This window comes from Rhinopithecus roxellana, chromosome 5, assembly GCF_007565055.1.
Source record: "Rhinopithecus roxellana isolate Shanxi Qingling chromosome 5, ASM756505v1, whole genome shotgun sequence".
Classification (NCBI taxonomy): Eukaryota; Metazoa; Chordata; class Mammalia; order Primates; family Cercopithecidae; genus Rhinopithecus; species Rhinopithecus roxellana.
Genome location: NC_044553.1, coordinates 83,661,413 through 83,678,677, shown reverse-complemented (window position 1 = coordinate 83,678,677; position 17,265 = coordinate 83,661,413). Strand labels below are relative to the sequence as shown.

The 17,265-nt window shown below is 41.8% G+C and overlaps 1 protein-coding gene across 1 annotated transcript in view; it reads left to right on the top strand.

The window, feature by feature from the left end:
* The window catches only part of EXD2 (exonuclease 3'-5' domain containing 2), a 50,994-nt gene that overhangs the window by 6,367 nt on the left and 27,362 nt on the right, over positions 1 to 17,265 (top strand). The window contains exon 2 of the mRNA XM_010359729.2: positions 11,485 to 11,864. Within this exon, the coding sequence (XP_010358031.1) occupies positions 11,532 to 11,864 (333 nt within the window). The 5' untranslated portion in view covers positions 11,485 to 11,531. The remainder of the gene's footprint in view (positions 1 to 11,484; positions 11,865 to 17,265) is intronic.

The window sequence follows — 17,265 nt, the reverse complement described above, 5'->3', positions numbered from 1 at the left end:
CATCTCCACTCTTCTCGTCTTCTAGATCTTCACTAAAGTTTTCTGTTTCTCTTTGTATTGATCTGACGCATTTCCTGTTGAATTTATTCCTAGACTTGTATATGTGTATATGTGGTTTTTTAATGTAGTTTTAAAATAGTATACAGGTATATTGCTATTATGAATGAGATTTCTTTTTTCACATTTTTATAATAGGTTTGGAAAGCTATTGAGTTTATACTCATCAGACTTTCTGAATTATCTTATAATTTCTAAAAGTTGGTTGATGACTTTGTTGTTTTTCCAGGTGGTTGTGATGCAGCCATTCTGTTTAGGAACCGTGGCTCTTTTTATTCTGGTTTCCTCTGCCATAATTTGAGTATTCTTTGCCTTTCAGCTTTATGAGTCTTCTAAAGGTCTTTCTGCTTACAGCCTTGCCCTCCTCCAAGCTAGCACCCACATTAGTACCATGGTGGTCTGATCCTGTCACTCTCCTTATAAGTCTGTTATTTGCTCTCCAGGGTCCTGTAGGGTAATGCATGGCCCCCTCATGACTTGTCCTGTATCTACTCATTCTAGCATCGTCTCTGTTTCCTTACTTGCACATTATATTCTAGCACAGTAGTGTCCTAGCACAGTAGTGTCCATTAGAAGTAGAATGTGAGCCCCAATTTAAAATTTTCTAGTAGCCACATTAAAGATACAAAAAGAAATAAGGTGAACTATAGTAATGGCATCACTTAGTGAGAATCTGTTCTGTGAAATGTGTCATTTTATGAACACGATAGAGCACACTTACACAAACCTAGATGGCATAGCCGATTACATACCTAGACTGTATGGAATAGCTTATCACTCCTAGGCCACAGACCTATACGGCATGTTATTGTTCTGAGTCCTGTAGGCAGTTGTAACACAATGGTATTTGTGTATCTAAACATATCTAAGCATAAAAGTACAGTACAAATGTGGTATAAAAGATAAACAGTGGGCCAGGCATGATGGCTCACGCCTATAATCCCAGTACTTTGGGAGGCCGAGGCGGGCAGATCACCTGAGGTCAGGAGTTCAAGACTAGCCTGGGCAACATGGTGAAACCCCATCTCTACTAAAAATAAAAAAAATAGCCTTGTGTGGTGGCATACACCTGTGGCCCCGGCTACTCGGGAGGCCGAGGCAGGAGAATCGCTTGAACCTGGGAGGCAGAGTTTGCAGTGAGCTGAGATCACGCCACTGTACACCAGCCTTGGCAATAGAGCGAGACTCAGTCTCAAGAAAAGATAAGCAGTGTTACACTTATGTAGGATATCTATCATGCATGGAGCTTGCAGGACTGGAAGTTGCTCTGGGTGAACCTGTGAGTGAGTGGTGGGTGAATGTGAAGGCCTAGGACATGACTGTACACTATTTTAGATCTTATAAACACTGTGTATTTAGGCTACACTCAATTTATTTAAAAAATTTTTTGCAATTATAAATTAACCTTAGTTTGCTGTAACTTTTTTACTTTAAACTTTTAAATTGTTTTAACTTTTTGACTTGTAATAACACTCAGCTTAAGACACAAATAGGTTGTATAGCTGTATAAAAATGTTTATCTCTTTATTTTATAAGCTCTTTTCAACTTAAAAATTGTTTTTTTTTTTAAACTTTTTAAAATTTTTTGTTAAAAACTAAGACACAAACACACACATTCATGTTAGCTTAGACATACACAGAGTCAGGATCATCAATATCACTGTCTTCCACCTCCACATGTTGTCCCACTGGAAAGTCTTCAGGGGCAATAACAGGCATGGAGCTGTCATCTGTGTTAACAGTGCCTTCTGGAATAACTTCTGAAGGACCTGTCTGAGGTTGCTTTACAGTTAATTTTTTTTAATAAGTAGAAGGAGTACACTGTAAAATAAAACATATGGTAAATACATAAACCAGTAACATAGTCATTTATTATCAAGTATGTACTATACATAATTGCATGTGCTGTACATTTATACGATTGGCTGTGCTATAGGTTCGTTAACTCCAGCATAATTACACACATTTGTGAGTAATGCATTGTGTAGCAACGTTAGGATGGTTAGATGGCTATGATGTCACTAGGCAATAGGAATTTTTCTGCTCCATTGTAATCTTATAATTTTGTAGAACTATAGTATGTGTGGTCTGTTGTTGACCAAAACATTGTTATGTAGCACATGACTATATTTAACCCAATATATTCCAAACATTATTTCAACATACTTTTTTTTTTTTTTTTTTTTGAGACTGAGTCTCACTCTGTCACCCAGGCTGGAGTGCAGTGGCACGATCTTGGCTCACTGCAAGCTCCACCTCCCGGGTTCACGCCGTTCTCCTGCCTCAGCCTCTCGAGTAGCTGGGACTACAGGCCCCTGCCACCATACCCAGCTAATTTTTTGTATTTTGTTTAGTAGAGACGGGGTTTCACCATGTTAGCCAGGATGGTCTCGATCTCCTGACCTCGTGATCCGCCTGCCTCAACCTCCCAAAGTGCTATTTCAACATAAATATTAAAAAATCAATATGGAATTCATAGAGATAGAAAGTATAATAGGGCTTATCAGGGGTTAGAAGAAGAAGAGAATGGGAATTCTTGTTGAACAACAGTTTCTGTTTGCAAGGATGAAGTTGTTCTGGAAATGGGCGATGGTGATGATTGCACAGCAGTGTGAACATACTTATTGAATTGTACACTTAAAAATGGCTAAAATGGGCCAGCCATGGTGGCTCAGGCCTGTAATCCCAGCACTTTGGGAGGCCAAGTCTAGAGGATCGCTTGAGCTCATGAGTTCGAGACCAGCCTGGGCAACATTGCAAAACCCCATCTCTACAAAAATAATACAAAAAAAAAAAAATTACCCAGGCATCGTGGGGAGTACCTGTAGTCCCAGCTACTTGGGAGGCTGAGATAGAAGGATGGCTTGAGCTCAGGAGGTGGAGGTTGCAGTGAGCCAAGATCATACCACTGCACTCTAGCCTCTGCAATAGAGCAAGACTTTGTCTCAAAAAAAAGAAAAAAGGCTAAAATGGTAAATGTTATGTTATATATATTTTACCACAGTAAAGAAGTCACCATAAAAATCAGTATGGGGCTGGGCGTGGTGGCTCACACCTATAATCCCAGCACTTTGGGAGGCTGAGGCGGGTGGATCACCTGAGGTCAGGAGTTCAACACCAGCCTGGCCAACATGGTGAAACCCCACCTCTACTAAAAATACAAAAATTGGCAGGGTGTGGTGTCGGGCACCTGTAGTCCCAGCTACTCAGGAGGCTAAGGCAGGAGAATTGCTTGAACCCGGGAGGCAGAAGTTGCAGTGAGCTGAGATTGCGCCATTGTACTCCAGCCTGGGTGACAAGAGCGAAACTCCATCTCAAAAGAAAAAAAAAAAATCAGTATGGAAATTATAAAAAAAAAATTTTACATTCTTTTTTTGTAGTAAGTATTCAAAAATTTAGTGCATATTTTACACGTGTAGTACATCTTACTTTTTTTTGTTTGTTTGTTTTTGTTTTTGTGATTGAGTCTTACTCTGTCCCCCAGGCTGTAGTGCAGTGGTGCGATCTTAGCTCACTGTAACCTCTGCCTCCCTGGTTCAAGTGATTCTCATGTCTCAGCCTCCTGAGTAATTGGGACCACCAGCACACGCCACCAGGCCTGGCTAATTTTTGAATTTTTATTAAAGATGGGGTTTCACCATGTTGGCTAGGCTGGTCTCAAACTCCTGATCTCAGGTGATCCTCCCACCTTGGCCTCCCAAAGTACTGGGATTACAGGCGTGAGCCACCGCACCCGCCTACATTTTACATTTGTTTAAATGTTTCACCTATCCTGTGGTGCTTCCTGCCCTTCCCATTCGCGCACAAGCTATTCCCTCCACCTGGAGTGCCCTCCTCCTGTCTGGCTCCTGCACCTGGAGAACTCTTGCTCCTGTTTGAATGCCAGTCTCAGACACTATCTCTCTCAGCAAGTGTTTTCTCTTTCTTTTTTTTTTTTTTTTTTTTGAGACAGAGTCTTGCTCCGTCGCCCAGGCTGGAGCGGAGCGCAGTGGCACGATCTCGGCTCACTGCAACTTCCGCCTCCCAGGTTCAAGCGATTCTCCTGCCTCAGCCTCCTGAGTAACTGGGACTACAGATGCACGCCACCACACCTGGCTGATTTTTGTAATTCTTAGTAGAGACGGGGTTTCACCATATTGGTCAGGCTGGTCTTGAACTCCTGACCTCAGGTGATCCACCTGCCTCGGCCTCCCAAAGTGCTGGGATTACAGGCATGAGCCACCGCACCCAGCCGTGTTTTCTCTTAATAATACCCCAACTCGGCCAGGTGTGGTCGTTCATGCCTGTAATCCTAGCACTTCGGGAGGTTGATGTGGGCAGATCGCTTGAGCTCAGGAGTTTAAGATCAGCCTGAGCAACCTGATGAAACCCTGTTTCTACCAAAAATACAAAATATCAGCTGGGGTGTTGGAGCTCAGGAATTTGAGACCAGCCTGGGCAACTCGGCAAAACCCCGTTTCTACTAAAAATGCAAAATGTTAGTTGGGGTGCTGTCATGCGCCTGTGGTTGGTCCTAGCTACTTTGGGGGTTGAGGTGGGAGGATCACTTGAACCCAGGAGGTCAAGGGTGCAGTGAGCTGAGATCGTGACACAGCACTCCAGCCTGGGTGACAAAGTGAGGCCCTGTCTCAAAAAAATAAAAATAAAAACAATATCTCCACTCTTTCCTCAAGTCCAAGCCATTTGTATACCTGTATGTACTTCACCTGTCGGTGTTATCTCAGTCTTCGCAACTTGTTCGTTATGTGTATTTTTCCTTGGCTAAATCATGAATTTTTTGAAGGCAGATTGTGCCTTTCAACTCTTTTTACCCAGGGTCTATCACAGTGTCTGACTTATATAATGTGTTATATACAAGTTTGCTGAATGAATCCTCTGGCTGGAAAAGAAAAAAACATGCAGTTCACAAAACCTCTCCAAATAAAAATGAATTAATAAAAGCATATGTTAGGAGATGTTATTTTCTCTGAAAACAGATACTCAGTTTTGTACATAAAATTATGTTTAAGTTGAGAGGGAAGTATAATCAAGATGCAAATTGGCCTCAATATATGAAACATTTGGCTGAAACAGACAAGATGAAATTTAGAAGAAGCATTTTTGATTTAAGTGCAAAATATAAATTACAGATATTTAAAATGGAGAACCTGATTTGGCGTCAGTGAATTTTAATTTACTGCAAGCTTTATATGACCCAACAGTGAGATTCTGTTATGAAAAAATATATCATTTCATATAGCATTAATAAAATATAGGGTCCAGCTGCTGGGAAGTAATACTGTCACTGTAGCCTGCATCAGTTAGACCGTGTCTCAAGTTTGTTTGTTTTTTTGAGACAGGGTCTCACTCCTGTCGCCTAGGCTGGACTTTAGTGGCGTGATCACGGCTTACTGTAGCCTTGACTTCCCAGGCTCAGGTGATTCTCCCACCTCAGCCTCCTCAGTAGCTGGGACTATTAGGTGCGTGCCACCATGCGTGGCTAATTTTTTGTAAATTTTTTTTTTTTTTTTTTTTTTTTTTTTAGTAGAGATGTGATTTTGCCATGTTGCCCTGGGTGCTCTTGAACTCCTGGCACTAGCTACTTCAGGGGTTGAGGTGGGAGGGGTTCAAGCAGTCCACCTACCTCAGGCTCCCAAAGTGCTGGAATTACAGGCCTGAGCCATCATGCCTGGCCTCAAGTATTGCGTATAGACCTAAATGCCACATTTGAAGAGATACATTGACAAACTTGGAACTGCGCAGAAGGCCTTGGCCAGGAGAGTCTATAAACCAGGTCACAGGAAGACTATAAGGGGAGTCTCAGAGCTCTCTTCACCTATTTAACAGGCTTTAAGGAGGGAGTAAACACTTGTCATTGCAGAGGCTATCAAAGAGGGCAATTTGTAAGTAGGCAGCTTTTACAGAATGCAAGGACTTTCAACAAAAACTGCCTCTGAAGGTGATGAAGAACTCAGATACTGGAAGTATTCAATCAGAGACTAGGTCATGATCTGTCGGGATTATCTTGGAAAGGATTCTTGAATTGGGTGGGAGCTGAACTTGACTCCAAAATTTTAACTCTGATTCTTTGATTTCCTTCAATAGAAGTTCTGTGGTTTGTAGTAAAAGCTAGCATTTATAGAATCCTAATGTTCTAGCCAATATACTAGGTGAATTTTATTGATTTTACTTAAGCCTCACAGTAATCATGCATAATAGGTATACCTGTTCCACAGATGAGGAGACTGTCCTTCCTGTCTCACAGATGAGGAAACTGAGGCTTAGCGAAGTTTGGTAAATTGCCTAAGTTCCTACAGCTAGTGAGTAACAGAGGCTGGATTTAAACCTAGGCTATTTGATGTTAGGGCTTGTGTTGTCTACCATGTACTACTTTCCAAACACTTTAAACATAATCATTTAACTCATTAAAGTATGATTTATTCCAAGAATATGATTGTGTGTTTTGTCAAGTGGGATATTTACTTGCCTATCTCTAAAGAGCACCAGTTTAAAAAGAGTGTATTTTTCTAATTACAAATATGTACATATTCATATAAAATTTGAAAAATAAAAATTGTTCATAATCCTACTATCATTAGGTAGCCATTGATATTTAGCTGGGCATATTGGCTCACACCTATAACCTGAGCACTTTGGGAGGGTGAGGCAGGAGGATCACTTGAGCCTAGGAGTTTGAGACCAGCCTGGGCAACATAGTGAGACCCCCATCTCTACAAGAAATCAAAAAATGTGCTGAGCATGGTGACGTGCACCTGTACCCCCAGCTATTCAGGAGACTGAAGTGGGAGCCCGGAAGGTTGAGGCTGCAGTGAGCCGTGATTGTGCTACTGCAGTCTAGCCTGGACAGCAGAGTGAGACTCTGTCTGAAAGAAAAGTTTTATGTTCAATTAATTTATATAAAAAACTTAAGAATGACATATTGTTTCACTCATGAGATTTGGTGAGGCATTGAAAAGCTTGGATCCCAGAGTAAACTGTTATCAAAGTTTGATTTTTTTCTGGCTCCCAGCCCAGTAGTGAACCATAGTACTTCCTTATAACATCAAGGCTCGATAAGGGGAAAAACTTTTTTTCATTTGAATAAACAGAATGTTGTAATCTGGTGATTGAATTAGAGACATTTATCATACAAATGTTAACGTATAATACCTTGAGCTGAATTTCATTCATTCAGTAACTATTTACTGAGTATATCAACTCTGTGCTGAGTCACTGGGGATATGGTGGTAACAAAGCCAGTTAAGGCTCCTGTTCTCATGGACAGACAGTGAATGAACCAGCAGTCATGCATTCATTAGTCAGGCCAACAGGCTGTTTCCAGATTTTGGCTGTTACAAACAAGTAACTGCTATGAACATTCTTATATGAGTCTTTTTATGAATAGATTTAATTTATCCAGCTTGGGACTCAGAGAATAGTACAAAATCTGGCCCTTTTCATACATTCCAAATCTTTATTCCTTGAATATTGGAGTTTCTCAGTCCATTTGCCATGTCTCTGCTTTGTTGTGTATTCTTTTTGTTTTAAAAAAAATTTTAGCAAAGATGGGATCTCATTATGTTGCCCAGGTTGGTCTTGAACTCCTGGGCTCAAGTGATCCTCCCACCTCCGCCTTCCAAAGTATTGAGATTACAGGTGTGAGCCACCTTGCCTGGCCTCTGTATGTTTTCTGCCTCTTTATCTGTCAGCTACATTCTGGTGACTTCCTCAGATTTTTTTCTTCAATTCATTAACTCTCTCTGTATGTGTGGTCTACATTTTAACCTGTCTATTGAGTATTGAGTTTTAAAAATTTTTTATAACTATTTTTCATATCTAGAATTGTACATTTTTTGTCTTCGTTTTGGTTATTATTTTCATTAATATCTCTGAATATTCTTTAAAGTCCTTTTCAGATCTCAGGTATGGAAATATTTGACAGCTCTATGCACTATTTTTATTGGCTTTAGGGTTTTGTTTTGTTGTGATTCATTGTGAGCCCCTTCTAGGGACTGATCTTCCATGGTAGTCCTGTATGTTTCCTACATGGAGTGAGTGGGGGGTGTGTGTGTATTGTGATTGACTGTGCCTGGTTCCAATAGAATTTACCAGTTCTGCACCAGTTTAAATTCAGTTTATTGGCTTAGGTTTCCCTTTTATGAGGATAATGTGAACCTGAGCCTTGTTTCTGCTTGAGCCATAGAGAAGTGTAGGCTTGAAGATTTGTCTTTTATTTTTTAATTAATTTTTTCTTTTTATTTGTTTTTTGAGACATAGTCTCATTCTGTTGCCCAGGTTGGAGCGCAGTGGCTGGATCTTGGCTCACTACGATCTCCACCTCCCAGGTTCTAGTGATTCTCATGCCTCAGCCTCTCGAGTAGCTGGGATTACAGGCGTGCACCACCACACCTGGCTAATTTTTGTATTTTTAGTAGAGAGACGGGGTTTCACCGTGTTGGCCAGGCTGATCTCAAACTCCTGGGCTCAAGCTATGCACCCGCCTTGGCCTCCCAAAGTGCTGGGATTACAGGTGTGAGCCACCGCACCCAGCTGAGGATTTGTCCTCTTTCGAGGGATTCTGTTCATGCCTTTAGCCTGGGGCAGGTGGCTTGCCTGGGCCAAGGTGGGCAAATACTTATGGTTTGTGGATAGTGTGGCACTCTCCTGGATTCCAGCTGTGTCCTGGGCCTGTGGCCTAGAGTTCTGCCTCTGGGTTGCTGATAAACTCCAGTGCTGGGTCTGATATGAGTTCTGGTCTCTGCCCAACTTCATCTCCCACCTACCCACTTATTTTTTTTTTGAGACAGCGTCTCACTCTGTCGTCCAGGCTGGAGTGCAGTGGGTGCAGTGGCACACCATCAGAGCTCCCCGTAGCCTTGACCTCCCCAGCTCAAGCTATCCTCCCACCTCAGCCCTCTAAGTCGCTGATACTTCAGGCATGTGCCACCGCACCCAGCTAATTTTTTGTATTTTTGGTATAGATGAGGTTTCACCATGTTGCCCAGGCTGGTCTCAAACTCCTAGGCTCAAGCAATCCACCTGCCTTGGTCTCCCAAAGTGCTGGGATTACAGGCATGAGCCACTGCACTCAACCTTCCACCCACTTTGGGTTTCCTCTTCCTTTTCTGGCACCTGATGATTTCTTTCTTTCTTTTGGGGGCTTAACTGTGTATTACATTTTTATCTTTTCAGTGGCTTATCCAGCATTTGCATTGGTTAGAGTGGAAAAGGGAAGGACTTTTATGTCTTCTCAGATTACTTGAATCAGAAGTTTCTCTGTACAAGTTATTTAATCTCATTAAGCCTCAGTTTCCTCTTCAATAAAAGCACTGGAGAAAATAACATGTGAAATTCTTAGCACAGTTTCTGGAATAAAGTAAATGTTTTTAAAACAGCATAGCTATTACCACTTTTCATTATTACTGTAATAATTGCTATGATTGAGTTTTTCTTCTCTAATACTCACATATCTATATAGGCATGATTATAATCCAGAAGTTGTTGTAAATATGAAATTTTTTTTGGCCCAGTGCAGTGGCTCACACCTGTAATCACAGCACTTGGGGAGGCTGAGGCTGGTGAATCACTTGAGGTCAGGAGTTCAAGACCAGCCTGGCCAACATGGTGAAGCCCTCTCTCTACTAAAAATACGCAAATTAGCTGGATGTGGTGGCACACCCCTGTAGTCACAGCTGCTTGGGGGGCTGAGGCAGGAAAATCGCTTGAACCTGGGAGGCAGAGACTACAGTGAGCCAAGATCACGCCACTGTACTCAGACTGCAGTGAGCCGAGATCACACCACTGTACTCAGGTCTGGGCAACAGAGCAAGACTCCATCCAATTAAAAAAAAATTTTTTTTTATTATTGATGAAATTTTTAAAAAGTAATAAAAACCATACACATTCAGTGGGTAACCTTCAGCCATAGAGAAGTGTAGGCAGGGTGCAGCTGATTGCTCTGTCTTTGGGCAATTTAGCTTTTAGGCCAGAGGCCACGGAGGGTAGCCTGGTGCCTAGTGTGTTTTTGTTTGGCTGGCACAATATTTTTTAAAACTGTAAATTTATTGCCAGCACTTTAAAATGGTGACATTTCATATAAAATTCAGATTCCTGACTTCTCTTAAATAAGCAAAGTATTGACCACTCTGGGCCTTCTTTCTGCACAGGGTCATCAGCTTGTGCCGAATGGTTGCTGCCCCATGTTTTCTCCCTGGCCCTGAGACCAAAGGCCATTTACTTTTTTTGCTTTTTGAGACAGAGTCTTACTCTCATCATCCAGGCTGGAGTGCAGTGGCGTAGTTTCGGCTCACTGAAACCTTCACCTCCCAAGTTCCAGCAATTCTCCTGCCTCAGCTTCCTGAGTAGCTGGGATTACAGGTGCCTACCACCATGCCTGGCTAATTTTTGTATTTTTAGTAGAGATGGGGTTTCACCATATTAGCCAGGCTGCTGTCAAACTCCTGACCTCAAGTGATCCACCTACCTCGGCCTCCCAAAGTCCTGGGATTACAGGCATGAGCCACCACACCTGGCCAGGCCACTTACTATTTACTGTTGCACTTTTACTGTTATTTTAATAGTACAGAAATAGTGCTGTATACTCATTTCTTTCTCACATATAGGAAAACGGAAACTACATGGAGAAAGCCACGTTATAGAAAAATGAAAAAGGGACTATTTTGTGGCTTGCTTTATTTATTTACATTAACCTGCCTGGCGCTGTGAACACTTCAGTTTGCAGCCTCCTTCTATGCATCTTGGATATCTCTCTAAGTTCTACCTTTTTCTTTTTCTTTCCTTATCCTTTCTCTTTTATATCCCCCTGCCTTACCCTACAATAACCGAATCAGTTTCTATGAAGAACTACTGAGCCTTCTGGAGCAACAGAAAGTGTTGACTCAAGCCAGTTTCCTCCACTCCCTCGCTGCCCCACCTTCCAGAGAAGTCAAAAAAATCTCCCTACCAACTGACTGAGGATTACAATTTTTTTTTAATTGAGAAGCAAAAGTTTTCCTTCAACCGTTAGGTGATCAAAGGTTTAAAATGCAAAATACTTTGAAGAAGATCCATTAACTAAAAAATTCATTCATTAATCAGCAGTTAGAGGTGAGAGTCTAGCTTATTGTTTTTTTTTTTTTTTCCTAGATCACACTTCATTGTGCAGATAGCCTGTTGTTTTGATTGCTATGATTTTATGTCATTAAGAGAGCCCTGGGGAACTGTCAGAGGGCAGGGAGATTTCCTGGGGTGAGGATGGAGATAGAGATGGAATACAGAGATTATAAAGATGAAGAAATTAAACTGTTGTACTATTTCACGTGGAAATTTATAGCAGTTCTTTTAGTTTGTGGGCACGGATATTATAAATGGGACTTCTTTAGAGGAAAACTTGTTTATGTAAAGGTTTATATTCTGTATATAAATGTATTTTTGCCATTTGTTTTGCAGATTGTGGGATTAGTGATATGCTTTTCTAAAGAGTAGAAAAGTCGAAGATGTCTAGACAGAACTTTGTGGCTTTGACAGTGACTACCCTTCTGGGTGTGGCTGTAGGGGGGTTTGTCCTCTGGAAAGGCATCCAGCGCCGCCGAAGGAGTAAAACGAGCCCTGTGACCCCACAGCCACAGCAGAAAGTGCTGGGCAGTAGAGAGCTGCCCCCTCCAGAAGATGATCCGCTGCACTCCAGTGCCCCCAGGTCCTCGTGGGAGGAACGGATCCTTAAAGCAAAGGTGGTGACGGTGTCTCAGGAGGCAGAGTGGGATCAAATCGAGCCCTTGCTTAGAAGTGAATTAGAAGATTTTCCAGTACTTGGAATTGACTGTGAGTGGGTAAGTTAAAAAGCAAACGTTAAAAAAACAAAAACAAAAAAACAACTTCTGCTTTTCCAACTGGGACCTTGGACAGTCAAGTAGAAAATAAGGTTAAAGGAGAATGAATTAGCTCGTTCTCAACTTGCTTGTAAGCAGATTTTAGCAGCAAAAGAAGCTGCTGTTCCTCTCAGGATGGGGGAGTACTTACAATTATGGATTCTGGAGTCAAACCTATATGAATTCTATTTTCCCCACTTATTCTGTGAACTTGGGCAAGCTATTTAGCCTCTCTGAGTCTTTGGTTGGTTGGTTGTTTGTAATAGGAACGTCATGGTACTTATCTCCAGTGGCTTTTCTAAGGATTCAAATAACCCCTAGAAAGGATTCAGCACAGTGTTAACATGTAGTAGTAAGTGTTCATGAAATATTAGCCACTGTTAATATTTGTAGTAGCATTTTCATTAGGATGCCATGGAGAAAATAAGGAAGTCTATTTAAATGGAAATTATTACTTAGGATTTTAAAAGATACCAGTTAACATTTGAAACATCATTTACTCAAAGCCATGTACTGTATGTTTTGCTTGCATCATCTCATTTAATTTTCACAGTATGGGCATAACTTGGAGATGTTGCAGGTTTGATGTTAGACCATGGCAATAAAGCAAATGTTGCAATAAAGTGAGTCACATGAGTTTTTTGGTTTTTAGTGCATATAAAAGTTATGCTTATGCTAAGTGTGGTGGTGGCTCGTGATTGTAATCCCAGCACTTTGGTAGGCTAAGGTGGGGAAAATCAGTTGAGGCCAGGAGTTTAATACCAGTCAGCCAGGTCAGCATAGCAAGACCCCATCTCTACAAAAAGAGAAATTAGCCAGGTGTGGTGACACCCACCTGTAGTCCCAGCAACTTGGACTGAGGCATGAGGATTGCTTGAGCCCAGGAGGTTGAAGCTGTAGTGAGCTATGAACACATCACTGCACTTCAGCTTGAGTGGCAGAGGGAGATCCTATCTCGGGGGGAAAAAACAAGTTGTATTTGTACTATACTATAGTTTATTAAGTGTGCAATAACATTATATCTTTAAAAAGTACATACTTAAATAGTTTATTGCTAAAAATTGTTAATAATTATCTGAGCCTTCAGCAAGTTGTAATCTTTTTGCTGGTGGAGGGTCTTGGCTTGATATTGATGACTGCTGACTGATCAGGTTAGTGATTGCTAAAGGTTGGAGTGCCTGTGACAGTTTCTTAAAATAAGACAACAAAGAAGTTTGCCATGTTGATTGACTCTTCCTTTCATGAAAGATTTTTCTCTACGATGTGATGCTGTTTGATAGCATTTTACCCACAGTAGAACTTCTTTCAAAATTGGAGTCAGTCCTCTGAAACCCTGCCATTGCTTTATCAACTAAGTTTATGGAATATTCTAAATCTTTTCTTGTCATTTCAACAGTGTTCACAGCATCTTTACCAGGAGTAGATTCCATCTCAAGAAACCACTTTCTTTGCTCATCCACAAAAAGCAACTCTTCATCTGTTAAAGTTTTATCATGAGATTGCAGCAGTTTAATAACATCTTCAGTCTCCACCCCTAATTCTATTTATCTTGCTCTATCCAGGAAATGTAATTAAGAGTCCCTAAGCAGAATGGCTCCACAAAATCAGTTCACAGGTTGATAGAAGAGGCTACTAGATGCCAACACTGTGATGACCAAAAAGAGAACACCTGACAGTGTGGGGAAAGCTTTGTAGTCACAAAAGCCCTTATACCACAGCTACTGAGGGTGTTTCTTTATATCAGCAATAGTAGTAGTAGTTTACACCAATAACCTTGGGCCATCAAGAAAGGATCAGTGATTTTAATCTGTTCTGTATAAAAAGTTACATCATTTTAGAACTGTTTACATCAGCAACAATAAAAGAAAACAGGGTTTAAGTGGTAAGCTCTAGCAGATTAGGAAAATTCACATGTGCCAAGCACCTGGATTATTCCAACTAAACGATGTATAACTTGAGCAACAACAGGGTAGACTGAAGTGAATAGTAATTGATCTAATAATACACTTTAATGGCTGGGTGTGGTGGCTCACGCCTGTAATCCCAGCACTTTGGGAGGCCGAGGCGGGTGGATCATGAGGTCAGGAGATCGAGACCATCCTGGCTAACATGGTGAAACTCTGTCTCTACTAAACATACAAAAAAATTAGCCGGACGTGGTGGTGGGCGCCTGTAGTCCCAACTACTTGGGAGGCTGAGGCAGGAGAATGGTGTGAACTTGCAGTGAGCCGAGATTGTGCCTCTGCACTCCAGTCTGGGCAACAAAGCAAGACTGTGTCTCAAAATAATAATAATAATAATAAAATAAAATAAAAACACTTTGATTACTATAGCAGAGGCATAGATAAGTTAAAGTGGCAAATAATCTAACCCCCACCTCATTTTGACTTTTGATGTGTATTAAACTCAGGTTGAATGCCACATTTCCCTGTAGGCATGACTGCATTTTCCTGATTGCTGTCATGAAAAACTCAATGAAGAAGTCATTCATGGTTTCTTTCCTTGTAAAAATAAGATAGAATACATTTAAGAGATGAATAGAAAACAAAAATAGGCTGGGTGCGGTGGCACATGCCTGTAATCCTAGCACTTTGGGAGGCCGAGGCGGGCAGATTACTTGAGGTCAGGAGTTCGAGACCAGCCTGGCAAACATGGTGAAACGCCCCCGCTCTCTACTAAAAAGACAAAAATTAGGTAGGCCTGGTCGCAGGCGCCTATGATCCTAGTTACTTGGGAGGCTGAGGCAGGAGAATCGTTTGAGCCCAGGAGGTGGAGGTTGCAGTGAGCTGAGATCCCGCCACTGCAGTCCAACCTGAGCGACAGAGCAAGTGAGACCCTGTCTAAAAAAAAGAAAAAACGAAAACAGAAATAAAAGGAAAAATCATCCATTCATGCTCGATTTATTCTCCATTCCTGTTTTGCTTTTTCATTCACTTTTATGTAAATGCTTATTCGATTATTAGTTTTGTTCTTCATTGATTTTTTTAGAGACAGGGTGGTGTCACTCTGTTTCCCAGGCTGCAGTGCAGTGGTACTATCATAGCTCACTGTAACCTCGAACTCCTGGGCTCAAATGATCCTTCTGTCTCAGCCTCCCAAGTAGCTAGAACTGTAGGTATGTGCCACCACTGTCACTTGGTTCCAATGGTTGTTGATTTTTTTTTTTTTTTTTTTTTTTGAGACAGGGTCTTACTCTGTCACCCAGGCTGGACTGCAGTGGTGGGATTTTGGCTCCCTTTAGCCTTGACCTCCATGAGCTCAGATGATTGTCCCACCTCAGCCTCCGGAGTAGCTGGAACTATAGGTGTGCGCCACCGCACCTGGCTAATTTTTTTGTATTTTTAGTAGAGATAGGGTTTTGCCGTGTGGTCCAGGCTGGTCTCAAACTCCTGGACTCAAGCAATCCATTTGCCTTGGTCCCAGAAAGTGCTGAGATTACAGGCGTGAACGGCTGTGCCTGGCCTATGTTCTTGCTTTATAGTCAATATTTGTTTAGATTTACCAAAGTGTTTACCTTCCTGTATTCTTCTTCTTCTTTTTTTTTTTTTCTTTTTTTTTTTTTTTTTGTTTACAGGGTCTCACTCTTTTGCCCAGGCTGGAATGCAGTTGTTTGATCACAGCAAACTGCAGCCTTAACCTCCCAGGCCCAAGTGATCCTCCCTCCTCAGCCTCCTGAGTAGCTGGGATTACAGGTGTGAGCCACCACACCCCATCTCTTTTTCTTTTTTCTTTTTTTTTTTTTTTGAGACGGAGTCTTGCTCTGCCGCCCAGGCTGGAGTGCAGTGGCCAGCTCTCAGCTCACTGCAAGCTCCGCCTCCCGGGTTCACGCCATTCTCCTGTCTCAGCCTCCCCAGTAGCTGGGACTACAGGCGCCCGCCTCGTCGCCCGGCTAGTTTTTTGTATTTTTTTTTTTTTAGTAGAGACGGGGTTTCACCATGTTAGCCAGGATGGTCTCGATCTCCTGACCTCGCGATCCGCCCGTCTCGGCCTCCCAAAGTGCTGGGATTACAGGCTTGAGCCACCGAGCCCGGCCTCCCCATCTCTTTTTCATAGAGACAGGGTTTTGCTGTGTTGCCCAGGCTGGTCCCAAACTCCTAGGCTCAAGTGATTCTCCTGCCTTGGCCTCCCAAAGTGTGCTAGGGTTACAGGTGTACGTGAGCTAACATGCTGCGCCTTTTTTTTTTTTTAAGAGATGAGGTCTTGCTCTTTCGTGCAGTTGTGTGATCATGGCTCACTGCAGCCTCAGACTCCTGGGCTCAAGTGATCCTCCTGCCTCAGCCTCCTGAGTAACTGGGACTACAGGAATGTGCCACTGCACCTGGCTAATTTTTTTTTTTTTTTTTTTTTTTTTTTTTTTTGGTAGAAATGGGGTCTTGTTGTGTTGCCCTGGCTGGTCTTCAACTCCTGGCCTCAAGTGATCCTCTCACTTGGTCCTGCTACAAGCATAAGCCACTGCACCCAGCTGTATTTACCTTTTTCTTTTATTTTTTGAGACAGAGTCTCACTCTTTCACCAAGGCTGGAGTACAGTAGCATGATCTTGGCTCACTTTTCCTCCCGGGTTCAAGTGATTCTCCTGCCTCAGTCTCCTGAGTAGCTGGGACTACAGCATGCCACCACGCCTATCTAATTTTTTGTATTTTTAGTAGAGACAGGGTTTCACTGTGCTAGCCAGGATGGTCTTGATCTCCTGACCTTGTATTTACCTTTTTCTTTGCTCACCTTTTCTTATATCTCTGACCTTCTTTTGGGGATCATCTTCCTTGAAATCATTCTTTAATAGTTTAGGGCCCATTGATAATGAACTTTGTCATTTTGAAAATGTCTTTATTTTGATTTTAATCTTAAAGAGATTTTCTTTGGGTGTAAAGTTCTGGCTTGGCAGTTTATCATTTTCAAGATAGTATTCCATTGCCTTCTGGCTTCCATTATTGCTGCTGAAGATAACTGTCAGTCTATATCTTGATTCTTTGTAAGTAATGTAATTTATTCATATCTCTTCTTAAGATCTTCTCTTTGAGTTTTTGGTTCTGAAGATTCACTATGATGAGTCTAGGTGTTTTATTTCTAGCTTGGGATTCAGAAAAATATCTGGATAATAGGACTGATATGTTTTATCAATTTAAAATTTCTCTTTGAAGATTGTCTTTATCCTTTCTTCTTTCTTGCTGGATTTTTTTTTTTTTTTTTTTTTTTTAGACGAAATCTTGCTGTGTCGCCCAGGCTGGAGTGCAGTGGTGCGATCTCGGCTCACTGCAAACTCCGCCTCCCAGGTTCACGCCATTCTCCTGCCTCTCAGCCTCCTGAGTAGCTGGGACGACAGGCGCCCGCCGCCACACCCGGCTATTTTTTTGTATTTTTTT